General features: G+C 47.7%; 1 protein-coding gene across 7 annotated transcripts in view; it reads left to right on the forward strand.

The window, feature by feature from the left end:
* The window catches only part of TOX4 (TOX high mobility group box family member 4), a 798038-nt gene that overhangs the window by 670927 nt on the left and 113233 nt on the right, over positions 1-13878 (forward strand). For all 7 annotated transcript variants that reach the window (XM_085650564.1, XM_085650575.1, XM_085650560.1 and 4 more), the window contains 2 exons: positions 2120-2200; positions 4155-4919. In XM_085650564.1, coding sequence (XP_085506690.1) covers positions 2120-2200; positions 4155-4919 — 846 coding nt within the window. The remainder of the gene's footprint in view (positions 1-2119; positions 2201-4154; positions 4920-13878) is intronic.

A 13878-nucleotide genomic window follows, 5' to 3' on the forward strand; every position in this document is an offset into this window, starting at 1 on the left:
GTCAACTAACAAGTGTAGGAAAGGCTCAGCTGGAGTTGATGGATTACTCACTAAACTGGAATGTGATGGCTTGATATGCAATTCTGATTAATACTATTACCTGCAGCTTTGCAACAAGTATGGCAGAGTTATGGTTATGAGAGCAAAACTGCATCTCACCCTATAGGTAATATTGCACTTTCATGTCGGCTATATTTCCCACATTATTCCAGTTGCCTAAATCAGAAGTGGAAAGGGCAAAGACCATGTATACAAGGAATGTCAGGAGGGTAACTCTGCAAGGAAGAAAAAAAAGGAGCAACTACTGTATTGCGTTCATGTGGTCTTCCATGCACACTTCCACATAACGTTAATGCTTGGACATCCAAGCTAACAAAGCAAAAAGGTGGAACAAAAGGTACTGAACACTTGTTTGCAAATATACACACTTCTTAATCCAGCCTCCCAAGGGAAGAGGATATTGCTCCAAAAATAATGCCCAGCATGTGATTCCAGAAAAGTTTCACGCTGCAAAATAAAATGGTTACATAAATGTAGTCATAGTTGTGCAGCATGCAGACTTCAGGATTCATATGCGATGCTCCCACCTCTTTAGGTTGTCATTGATTTGCAAATGGAGATAAATGTGTATAGGGAAAGAAACCGTCAAATAGCCAATATTAATGGTAGTTTTCATTACCTCCCATGCTTTCTGGACAGCTTTTTGCTTATTTAGCATCTTCTATTCGAAGATTTTCTTTATAGCCCCTCAGACTTGTAATCCAACCAAATATTTTTGTTTTGATTTTTTTTTATTTTTTTTAGGACTAATAGAAACTGTACAACCACTATAAACATTAACAATTCCCTGCTTCAGATTTTCAAATGTCTCTGTCTCTTCCCTCCCTGTGGGGGCACATCCTGGAGCTTGCTTTTGGGTCAGGGGCTGATGCTTCCATCCATTGAGTTGTCAAATGTGTGCCCACTGTTGGAGCAGTACTGACTCTGTACTGGTTCTGGATGCAATGAATGGTGTACTGCTGTTTGGCAAATATATAGGCAATTGAACCAAATCCTCTTTTATTCACAGGAAGCCAGTGGAGGTTGCTGGGGCGCTAAGTGACTAGTTGACTGGTCCCAAGTTACAAAATTAACCTGTCTGCCTCATTTTGTATTGTTTGCAGTTTTTTCACAAGATAATTGGGCAATGCAAAATACAAGGAGTTCCCAGCAGTCCATTGGTAAAAGATGCTGACACTTCTTTAAAATTCTCAAAATAAATAATGAAAATGTATGGTTTAAGTTTTCGCTATCAATAAAACAAGAATTCTTGCTTCTGGAACTGAAACCGGGGAGATCACAAGCAGGCCACACTGCCTCCATCCAAAGCAGTGTCTTCATCAACATGTATGATAAAAGCAGCATGTAGTCAACATTTCATCAAAATTGAAACCTTAAGGAGTGTAAATGATGAGCCGACGGGCGTACATAAATAAATATTAAAAAGGTGTTCGACCAATTGAAGAGCCATCTGGTACTCCTGCTACATATCAACATCTTTTCACTGGATACAAATTGACCTAATCAGCTAGGTTGTGTTCCATCCCAAGGGAACGACTGTAGCAAAGTCACCAGACAGCTCCTCCGTCCCCCACCCCCCCCCCCCCCCCCCCCCAACCTGAAATCTAGGTGGGAGTCGGTGTCAGAAATGGTCAAGACACCAGATCGCAGGTCTAGTTTGACAGCTGGTAATTCTAGGATTATGAATGCAAGAAGGGATAAAGTTGCTCGAGAATGGTATGTGACTTTTCCTTGCGGCCTGTACGTACTTAACTGTTTCAATTGATTGTCCTAGTGGCTCCTTCCCCTATGGAGCAACTTTGATTCATCTTGCAAAGCTTAGGTGAGTTTATCATGCTACTCCTGATTTGTAGTAGGATTCTGTGAAGCATTTGCTACATTTGGTTCCTAGCATGCCCAGATACAGAACGTAGGGATAAAGGTTCCTTACAATGTAAAACCATAATTCTCATTTCAAATGCTTGATTGTACATTAGCACACTAGAGCAGTAATGTTCCCTTTGTGCAGAGCGCAGCATCCATGTCACAGGTTAATCTCAGTTTGACTCCTATCCTCCAGGTGTACAAGAGGAAGACTGAGGCAGCCAAGAAGGAATACCTCAAAGCTCTTGCGGCTTACAAAGCAAATCAGCTCTCTCAGGTAAAGTAGAATGGTGTGATCTGTTCCACATTTAAGTTTTGAGCTGTTGGAGAATGTGATTTGTGTGAGTGATCCACTATATTTGGTTACAATACCATCCAACTGTATAAATGCAAAATATCTGTCTCACCATAGTGTGTGCTAATACATTTTTGATCAAGCATGATAAAACAGGAGTGCTGCTGCTGTTTGCTCTGAGAGAAATGTAAGTACACAGTAGGTTGGAGTGCTTTGGAAATATTTTCGCAAAGATTGTTCTACAGTTCTGCAGAGTTAAATAGGTCGCCATTGGTTTTTAAACATACTTTGTTATGAAATACATAGCTGAGGAACATTTATTCGAATAAGGTACCTTATAGTTAGACTGTACTCCGCAAATGCAATTAGACTATGCAGTTTTAGCCTGACTAAAAAAAAAAGCAAAGCAGATACATTTAACTTAAAAACTGGAATAGAAACAGAACTCTAAAAGACTAAAATGTATGTAAAAAGGACAAATTGCCTGAAATAAATCCAAGCGAAAAAGTGTATAACTTGCTTCAAAGACTAGGATTTCTGTGACACAGATCTATAATTACAAGCAAGAAACTCTGTTTTCTAGTCTAACTGCTGTCTAATACCCTTTGAGAAATAAAAGGCAGTCCTCATTAAGCATATTGTCTCTCAAAGAAATCTAGATTTTTGGGAGTCCATTTTAATCCCACAGAGTCTGAAGAATTCCATGCGTGAGCAGGAATATTTAGTGAACTGAAACAGTTTTCTACTATGTCTGCCCTCCCAGGTTATGGTTACCCACAGCCACCAACTTTGGCAGGTTACAGTTCAAGAAAGTCAAGAAACCAGTGTCAGAATTGAGAATCAGATGGTGTAGTTCTGTCTGGAACCCCCCCCCCCCTCCAGGTACCAGACTTTATTTGGGCAGTGTCTTTTGGCACAATTAATGCCTTTAAGTTCCTATACACTATTTAAAGTGGTTCTGGGTTCGACATAGTGTTGATAAAATAGTTCAGTATCCTCCCTCTTTGTGGAGAAGTCCAAAGGTGTAATGATCTTGGGAGGATAACAGTACTGAAAAGCAGCTGCAATTAAGTATTTCTTTTGTCTGTGACAATGTATTTTAAGAATTAGTAAAATGTTTGAGCCCAGTCTGCAGCCCTTTCCACGTTTGCCCATCTATCCCCTGATACTTTTTTTATTGCGCTAGATGAAGCCATATTATTCCCTGCTGCAGTGGTTTAGAACATTTTGGCCTTGATTTAGTTTTGGCTTCAATGGCATTTATTTCCATTGTACTATCACTGTTGTCTATAAAACAACAAAATTGCCTGCGAACGCAATACAGAATTGTAGACTTAGTGATTGGTACTTGACAAGTAAGGAGGATTTCAATACATGTGGATTTTAGCTGTCTCACCATTAGAATATGATTTCCTCATATCATTTTAACGAAGTTCCTCATAGTGGTTATGATGGTGTCAGTATTTACTTACTTTTGGTAGTGTTTCTATGCTTTCATGACAATAGGTATAAAAGGTGGCATATCATGTAAGAGATCACAATGTCTGAGCGGACCTTTTCCTTGCAGACTCTTCCTTGGGAGAGTGTATTCCTAGAGCATTAATGAAAAGTAAATGCCTAGCTCCAAGGCTAGCGCTATGGTTACCCTATTGAAAATAAAAAGCAAAATTCCTTTGTACATCTTCAATCTTGTCTGTCCAAATCAAGGGAGAGCTTCTCTATTGCCCAACTCTAACATGGATAATGTTAATCACCATCATTGACCCCACTAGCGACCAACTTCCATTCCCAATTAAGCATTGTAATCATTAGTGAAACCTTTCATTTTTAGTAAATCAAGGCAGAGATTACACCTAGGTAACAAGTATTTGATTCCATATTCTATTTTCTTAGGTCATTTTCAATTTTTGTTGATATTACTTTACATTTTTTCCAGACTGCAGTAGAAACAGTGGAGCTGGAGTCGCCTCAGCCCTCCCCACAGGTGGCAGAGCCACCTAGACTTTCTCCACCCATCGTTGTGACCACCAGCCTCCAGCAGTACACCACAGCGTCAACAGTAACCACCCAGACACCTGCCTCTACAAAGCAGCCTGCCATCACCAAGATCATTATCTCCAAGTTGGCCCTAGGTCAGCTTTCATCATCCATTGTTAGGAGTCAAGGGTCAATCGTGAGTGAGAGTCCTGCTACTATTGTGACTGCAAGGGGATTGCAGGGTCTACAGCTGGGCCAGCAACTCCAGTTCCAGACCTCAGGCCAGGTACCCAGTACTCAAGCACAGATGCTCACACGTTCCGTCCTCCAGGCAGTAATGCAGCTGCCGCCCCGACTCCAGCCTCCACCCCTGCAGCAGATGCAGCAGCCTCCGCGGCTTCAGCAGATGCCTCAAGTACCACAGGGGCAGCAGTCACAGCCGGGAACCACAATGCAACCTCCCCCACTGCAGGCTATGCAGAAAGTGCGCCTCAACCTGCAGTGCCAGCAGCCTCCACCACTCCAAATCAAGATCATCCCTCCTCAGCTGCCTTTACCGCCTCAGCCACCACCTCCTCTCCAGTCGCAAACTGTGCAGATTGAGCCTGCACCAACCCCAGTGTTGCCAGTGGCCCAGCCTGTCGAAACTGCCTCCCCCATTCCCAGCCCAGAACCAATGGCTTCTCCTGAACATGTGGAAATGGTGACTGAAGTTGTACAAGAGGTAAGGATTTTGCTAATGTTTTTGTTTAGTATAACCAAAAATGTTATTTATTTTAAAACTTGCATTTTGCAGCATGAATTTGTGATAAATGCACATTATATGAATGCCTCCTCCCCAGTAGAGTGGATTGAACATTTTCATGTGTTTTTATTTCAAAACAAGGCTTTCTGATGAATACTTTTAACAGTAGATTCCTCACTTTGTGAATACTTCAAGGATTATATCTGGAAACGTTAAAATTAGTGCTTCTGTGCACCATTAGGTAGCCGCATGCCGCTGTCTATGCTATTCCACTCCAGAAGTGAGGAATTGAGTCGCATATAGGCACCACCGGTGCACGATAACATCAGTTTTGCAGCGTGAATCTTTCTAGATTCACTATGCTGTGCATTATTCCGCGATCTGGTGGTTGGGTCCGGATTCGTAGCCTTTCTTTTCTTTTTGTTTTTTTGTACCCCAGGTGGGCTTCGACGTCCCACCATTTGGTGTCCCTCTCGTGACGTCGTCGTGCTTCCTGCAGAAGTCCCACCTTGGTGCGCCATCTTCAGATTCTTTTTTTTTGCCGTTGGGTCGGGATCGTCATCGAGAAGCTCCAGAGTTTTAACAAAGGAAGAAGAAAAATACACTAGTTTCATCGAAGGAGAATTTATAGAAGACTACAGAGAGGAAGAGCATACAGCCGGGACGACGAAGGAGGGGATCTTCGACGCCCATCGGAAAATGCGCACTCAGACTCTGAGCGCAATGGACAAGGCACCCTTTAAATTCTGCCGTAACTGCCACCACAAATACGCGCAGAAGGACCAACATCTGGTCTGCAACCTTTGCCTGCCGATCGACCACGAGACCAAGGATGCAACGCCTGTTCCGCCTTCACGCCGAAGACACTCCGGGTGAGAGAAAGGCAGAGGAGAGCCAACTTCAACATGGAAGGCAATGGTAAGGCCCCGTCGCTGTACGAACTGGGCCTCTCCACCGACGATGAAGACAACATCGCCGAGGGACCTGATGTCTTCACGGTCGCAGAGACTGATAAGAAAACGCCTGACAAGGTAGGAGACATGTCGAGTACGAAACCCCCGAAAGGGCCCCGAAAATCTGAGAGTGACTCTCTAAAAACAGAGTCAAAGTCCTCGAAAGGAATACCGGCGCCGAAAATTTCGACGACCGCGAGTGGATCCAAGGACGAAAGGCCCAGCGGATCCTTCGAGAAGGACTCCCAGGTGCCGAAGGCTGCCGAGAAACAGAGTTGGTCGAAGCAGGCCCACGAGGTGGGGCGTTCGGCGACAAAGGACAAGCCGGCGTCGACGCAAGCTCCGTCAAAGACCAGCGCTAGACGCCGAACATGCCTCCGAAATGGAGAAGAAAAAGAGAGGGCTCGAGGCGGAGATGGAGAGCATCCTTCAGAGGAAGAAGGAGATCGATAAGAAAATGAAAAAATTCTAAATCCCAACGAAACAGTCGACGGATGTCGTCGAGATCGAAGAACAGGAAGGGTTCGACGCCGAAGAGCAGTCGAGAGATCCTGAAGAAGAGGAAGAAGACCCCTACTATGAGGGAGAAGATGAGGAAGAGGAGCAGCAGTCGATCTACGGCTCGGCGCCGTCTTCGACACATGAGCTGGAATGGCAGGACATCGACGCCGAAGAGCCCGTGGAGACCTATCCTTCGAGGCCTTCGCTGCCAGACGACATTGGGGCATACAACATGGTCGTCAAGAGTGCTGCAGCAGCTTTTGGCGTGAAATTGGACGAGGAGAAGCCGAAAGCAGATTTTCTACTCGAAACACTGCTCCCCATCCAGACTAGGACCCAGTTCCTCCCATGCTCCAAAGCGTAATGAACCAAGGGAAGGAGACGTTCAAGGACCCAGGAACTTGCAGATCCATCACTCCCAGAACAGAGAAGAAATACAAGCACTCCTCACAGGACCCGCCATATATCAAATGATCAGTCACAGCTGACTCCATCATTGCGTCCACGGCCAGGAAAAGGGCCAATGTACCAGCAACCTCAGGCCCGCCTCCCGACAAGGAGAGCAGAAGGATGGACCTCACCGGGAGAAAGGTTGAGAGAAATGCGGCAATGCACTGGCGCAGGGCGAACTCCAATGCCCTATGGAACAGGCACCAGTACCAGCACTGCGACGAGATGGGAGACCAAATCAAACATCTCCCCGAGCAATACCAGCAGAGAGCTTCCCATCTGGTAGAGGAAGGGAAGAATATTGCAAACTCATGCATTGAGACAGCATTGGACGGTGCAGAGACCTCGAGCAGGCTGATGGCTATAGGAATCACTGAAAGGAGACTGGCCTGGCTCAGAATTTCAAGATTCAAGCAAGCGGTCCAGAACAACATACTGAACACCCCTTTCAACGGTGAGATGCTGTTCGGTGCTCCGGTGGACGAAAAACTCACCCAACTGAAGAAAGACCCATGGGGGCCCTGCAATTCAGAGGGATGAGAAGAGGCACCCCAGCTCGGAGACCCTACGGAAGGGGAGGAAACCAGCCGGGAACGTCGCACCAGACATTCCAGCAAGGACAGCAGGGTGAAAGTCACGGCCAGCAGGGACAGCAGAAGCAAAACTGGCAGTACCAGCCTCGAGACCAGTCCTTTCGCGGTAGAGGCCAGAGAAGAAGAGGGGGAGACCAACCCTCATCAAAGTGACTTCGCACGGAAGAAGATGCTCACCCTCAGTATACCCCAAGGTGTGAAGCACAAAGTAAGCACAGTAAGGGGGGTACACAAACCAAACGCCTACGAGCATGCAACACCAGCAGGCGGAAGACTGGGACTTTACCTTCAACAATGGCAAAAAATAACCTCAGACAAATGGATACTCAACGTCATACAGTACGGATACTGCATAGAGTTGGAAAAAAGACCTCCAAAGAAACCAAAGAGAAGACAACGCTCTGGTCAAGAGCTTGCTCAACTCAGAGAAGAGACGCTACAACTACTCCAAAAGGAGGCCATAGAACCAGTACCATGCAGAGAAAGGAACAAGGGAGTGTACTCAAACCACTTCCTGGTCCCAAAGGTGGACGAAACACTAAGACCCATCCTGGAGCTACGATTCCTTAACAAATTCATAAAGACGCAAAAATTCAAAATGACATCGCTACAAGAAGTGCTACCTCAAATACGAGGTGGAGACTTCATGTCCACCGTGGATCTCAAAGATGCCTACCTGCACATCCCGATGAACAGGCACCACAAAAACCTGTTATGGTTCAACATCAACCAGGATCATTACCAATTCACAACCCTGGCATTCGGTCTAAAGTCCGCCCCAAGGGTTTTCACAAAATGCCTTGCAGCAGTAGCAGCGTACCTACGGAGGGAAGGGATTCATGTGTATCCTTACCTAGGCGACTGGCTGATCAAAGCAAGTACTCGCGACAAGTGCGAGGAGCACGCAGAGCGGGTGACAAGAACACTAACAAACCTGGGGTTCTCGATACACTGGGGGAAGTCACCAATGGAACCAGAACAGGTGAAGATCTTCCTGGGAGCGCAGATCAACACCTTAGACAAAACGGTCATGCCCAGCGACAGGAGAACAATAGCCCTGCAGAAGGAGACTCGTCTCTACCAGAAGGGGCGAGCTCTGACAGTGAGAACAGCGAGCAAGATCATGGGTATGATGGCGTCATGCATTCACCTAGTCCCCAATGTACGCCTACACATGAGGCCATTCCAAGAATGGCTGCAACAGCAATGGTCACAAGCAAACGGAAGTTGGGAGGATCTAGTGGTTGTAACGCACGCTGTGCAAGAAGAAGGGTTAACATGGTGGAACAGGGACAACATAACTACAGGGAAGCCCTTGACACCTCCAAGCCCAACTGTGACCATCGCCACAGACGCATCCCAGATAGGATGGGGAGCACACATGAGCAAGCTCAGAGTGAGGGGTCTGTGGACTCCAGCAGATGCGGTCAAACACATCAACTACCTGGAATTGAAAACCGTACTGCTAGCCCTGAAGGCCTTCCAGAGGAAGCTGTACAATCAGAAAGTGTTGATACAAACGGACAACACCACAGCAATGTTCTACATCAACAAGCAGGGAGGAACACAATCGTTTCCCCTATCCAACCTGGCCCAGGAGATCTGGAAATGGGCCATCCCACTCAAAATAGACCTGCTGGCCATACACCTACCAGGAAAGGACAATGTGGAAGCAGACTGGCACTAACGATAGGACTCCTGAGGCGGAAAGCCGGGAGCGAGGAAAACGCTGATTCTTAAAAACTTTTAAACCTTGATTGTGATACTGTGTTTTGATTACCCCCCCCTCCTACCTGCACTTCTGGCATCTTGAACAGCGCTACACGCTGCAACGACTCCCCTCTTTGGCAGCCATTCTCGAGGGCGCGGCGCGTTAACCAGACACGCCCCCTCGGTTGGCCCCCTCCAACTTCTTGTCCTGCTGCCATAAATCATGTGTCTCGGTAGGAAGCGCAGCGGACGAGCGCAGCGGGCGCGCCGAAGGCGCGCCTAAGGCAAGCCCGTCTGCGCCCGTCCGCGACTGGCCGGGACTAGGGGCGCCTCACTCTGCCCTACCCATCACCTACACCCCGGATCTACTTCGTAGCTACCAGGGCACCTGGCCCATCTCGGCCACAACAAACTCCCGCATCTCGGCTCTTGGCATAACTCCCCCCACCCCCCTTTTTCGCCGTTTTCCCACAGTCGATACTTCTCCCACGATTTGTGAATCAGTTCCTTCACCACTCCCTAAAAACTTCACTGCCCTCTACCTCAATACCCGGTCTGCTGTTGCCCACGCGCACGAACTTTCGGTCCTGCTGGACCTTCATGCTCCTGATCTCCTCTTCTTAACCGAGACCTGGTTCTGCGACAACTCCCTCCCTGCCCTCCTATCCACCTTACCGGCCTCCCATTATGCCCTTAGGGCGGATCGTTCTTCAGGCAGAGCCGGGGGCGGTGTGGCGGTCATCGCACGTACCGATCTCCCCTTTCAAATTCTATCCCTACCTACTATTGCCACCACCGAATTTCTGGTAATCCGCACAGTCTCCACCTCTCCCCCCCTAACCTGCTTTCTCACCTACCGTCCCCCCCAGTCCCCCCTACAGTTTCTCCCTGACTTTTTGGAGGTCCTGGCCACCATTACAGTCAACAATTCCTCCATCTTGCTCCTTGGCGATTTTAATTTCTGGCCCTCTGATTCCGCCGAATGTCCGTCATCAAAGGAATTTTCCGAAACCCTTCACTCCCTCAACTTTATATCTCATGTTCACTCCCCTACCCATATTAAAGGTCATCGGCTTGACCAGATCTGGTCCCTGAACTGCCCTGTGGAATCACTTTCTATTTTCCCTTGCCCTTGGTCTGACCATCACCTGATTTCCTTTCTCCTTCCTATTCTCTCTCCAGCTAAGCCCCCTCGGCCCAAAAACACCTGGGTCCGACCATGGGGCTGTGTCAACCTTGAGAATCTCTCCTCCCTCCTCACTTGCTCTCTTCCCTCTCTTCAGGGCCTTACCACCGCCTCCCAGGTTGATGCCATAGATCAGTGGCTCTCCCATAGCCGCGACTCCGTTGCCCCGCTCAAGCGCATTACCTCCAAACGCGACAAAGACGCCAATCAGTGGTTTAATAAAGAGCTTAAAACCACCAAACTAACAGTTCGCCGCGCGGAGCGGGCCTGGAGGAGAAACTATTGCCCCACTTTGAAACTGGAATACACCAACATCCTGAGCCAGTACAAAAAAGGCATCTTGGAGGCTAAAACATCTTATTTCTCCTCCAAGATTTTAGCAGCAGAGAACCAGTCCAAGGAGATATTTACCATCGTCCATAACCTGGCGTTCTCGGACAGAACTACTCTAAAACCAGCCCCGTCCGAAGACCTCTGCCTCTCTCTCAATAATTATTTCATTCACGAAATTGCCACCATCAAGGCCAACATCCCTCTTCCTTCCCCATCTTTTGTTGATCCTCAATGTCCTCCCCCCAAAGGCGCACTGACCACCTTTCCTCCTATCACTCGGGAAAGTCTGACCTCCCTGGTGCCTTTGATCAAATCTGGCTCCCCGCTCGACCCCTGTCCTGCCCACATCCTCCGTCACATCTTTGTTTCTTGCCCAGACCCTCCCCTTCACCTCCTCAACAGCTCCCTTTCTCAAGGCATAGTTCCCAGCTCCCTGAAATCCGCTGTAATTGTGCCCATTCTGAAAAAACCTGGGGCAGATCCTTCTGTCCCAGCCAATTTCCGCCCCATCTCCCTTCTGCCATTTCTGGCTAAGGTGCTCGAGCGCCATGTCACCTGCGCTCTGAGTTCCTTTGTGGAGAAGTACGGAGCCCTTGCCCCCCGCCAAGCTGGCTTCCGCCCCGCACACTCTACGGAGTCCGTTGTCATGTCGGTTCTAGACACCCTCAGGGAAGGCATGGACACCAACCAGCACCAGGCCCTTGTGCTCCTCGATCTCTCAGCCGCCTTCGATACGGTGGATTATAACATCTTACTTTCCCGTGTCAGGGCGGCGGGGATCGGGGGGACTGCCCTGGTCTGGTTATCCTCCTTCCTGAGCAACCGCACCCAGGCTGTCCGCCTGGGTGACTTTACAGCGGACATCCGGAAAGTTCAGTGCGGGGTCCCCCAAGGTTCCTCTCTCTCTCCCCTCTTGTTTAATTTGTACATTGCCCCTCTGATTTTTTCTCTTCAACAGATGGAGGTCGCCGTATTTAATTATGCGGATGACCTCCAGCTGGTCTTCAATCTTTCTTCTCCCTCTGCTGTTCTTAATTTCCAAACTGTCATGCTTCATATCAGGGACTGGATGAACCACAACCACCTTAAACTCAACCCTGATAAAACCGAGCTGGTGTTGACAGGTGGTTCATCCAGTCCCTGGTCCCCTCTTTTTTGGCCCCCCTCTCTTGGTTTTTCTCCTGTTCCCTCTTCCTCAGTTAAAACTTTAGGCATAAAACTTAATTCTCAACTCACCCTTCACTCCCAGGTTAGCTCTGTGGTATCTTCCTCCTTCCTCTCACTGCGCACTATACGCAGGGTGTCCCGTTTCATCACTTTCTCTGCCCTCAAACTTATCATCTTGGCCATGGTGGTGTCCCGTCTGGATTATGGGAACGCCCTGTATGCCGGTATCCCTGCATACAGTCTGCGTCGCCTACAACAGATACAAAACCAGGCGGCCCGCCTGGTTTTCAATCTCCCTAAATTTCACCATTCTACCCCACTTCTGAAATCACTTCATTGGCTCCCTGTGCGAGCTAGAATTCAATTCAAGCTCGCATCTATCACTTTTCTGGCCCGATCGGGTTTGGCGCCAGCCTTCATCTCCTCTGAGATTGTTTCATACGTCCCCACTAGGGCTCTACGTTCCTCCTCCCAGTTCCTTCTTACCATCCCACGCTTCCGGAGAAAGAAGCTGGGGGGATCCAAATTTGCCATCCTTGCCCCCACCCTCTGGAATTCCCTTCCCCTTGAACTTCGCTCCATCACCCTCTACTCACAATTCCGCAAATGCCTAAAAACCCACTTATTCACAAAGTCGTTTGAATAAATGCTCCCTCTACCCTCCCTGCTTATAACCTCAGTCCCCGTTAGCTATAGCGCCAAGAAACCGCTGGTATACGTGCGCTCTAAAAGTACTTTCAAACTCAAACTCAAACTGGCTCAGCAGGCAGACTTCAGCATCCCACGAGTGTGAGCTCAATGGGCAGGAAACTCAAAAACTATTCAGAAGGTGGGGAACACCGACAATAGATCTATTTGCAACACACCAGATTGCAAAATGCCAAAACTTCGCATCCAGACAACCAGAAAAACAATCCCAGGGGAATGCCCTATGGATAAGCTGGTCAAAAACATTTGCCTACGCTTTTCCACCAATACCACTGATACACAGTGTTGGACCTAAGATCCGGGGGTAGCCTGGCTCAAGTGGGAAGGCCTATACTCGTTAACATGTCGTGTTTGCATCACACTCGTCTCACACTCCAGCGCACCACCACCAAAAATGTCGCTACACCAAGAAGCTGGAAAAGGTGGAAAAGCTTTAGCTTTCCTTATTTCTTGTTTCTTTTTCTTTCAGACCAAATTAATCAATTTGGCTTATAACCCCGTAGGGCCAAAATGTTTCACCAGTACTAGTTTGTCAGTTTAGCAAGTTCACTAACGTCGTAAATGAAGTCATTAATCATTTCACCACCCACAGCAATTGCTTAGCACCTTGAATAGAGTCAATCGATTTAGTGCCGCACATAACAATGACTTTGCATTTTTAAATTAAGTAAAGAACTACACAGCCTCACATGGCACTGACATTACTTTGAAAAGGGTCAATAAATATTAGGCTGTACATAGCATGGACATTGCACTGCAAATATAGTCAACCATTACAAGGCCGCACTTAACATGGACACTGCTTTAACCCCTTCAGCGCTGCGCGGATTCCCCCGCGGTGCTGAAGGGTTCGAGCGCGGGCGGGGCCATGACGGAACGGTTCCGTCATGAGCACAGCTCAACCGATGCTCATGACGGAATCGTTCCGTCATGAGCATGGAAGGGGTTAAATAGGATCAATAAATATTAGGCTGTACATAGCATGGACATTGCACTGCAAATATAGTCAACCATTACAAGGCCGCACTTAGCATGGGCACTGCTTTAAATAGGATCAATAAATATTATGCTGTACATAACATGGACATTGCCCTGCAAATATAGTCATCCATTACAAGGCCGCACTTAGCGTTGAGGTGGCTCTGCCAATATTCGAGAGTTACAAGGCCTTTTATCCGATCCAAAGGTCAGGGGTTTCAACGCTGCATTTACGGACTTAAGGTGACTTAATTTCAGAGCCTGGCTGAGGGCTTCGTATTCCACTCAGGGGATTTTGCAGACTAAAACAGAGTTGGCCAGTTCGCCCCTTTCTTCACAACCCTTCCCTACTCCGGTGC

The sequence above is a fragment of the Triturus cristatus genome, chromosome 1_1 (genome assembly GCF_964204655.1).
Source record: "Triturus cristatus chromosome 1_1, aTriCri1.1, whole genome shotgun sequence".
Lineage (NCBI taxonomy): Eukaryota > Metazoa > Chordata > Amphibia > Caudata > Salamandridae > Triturus > Triturus cristatus.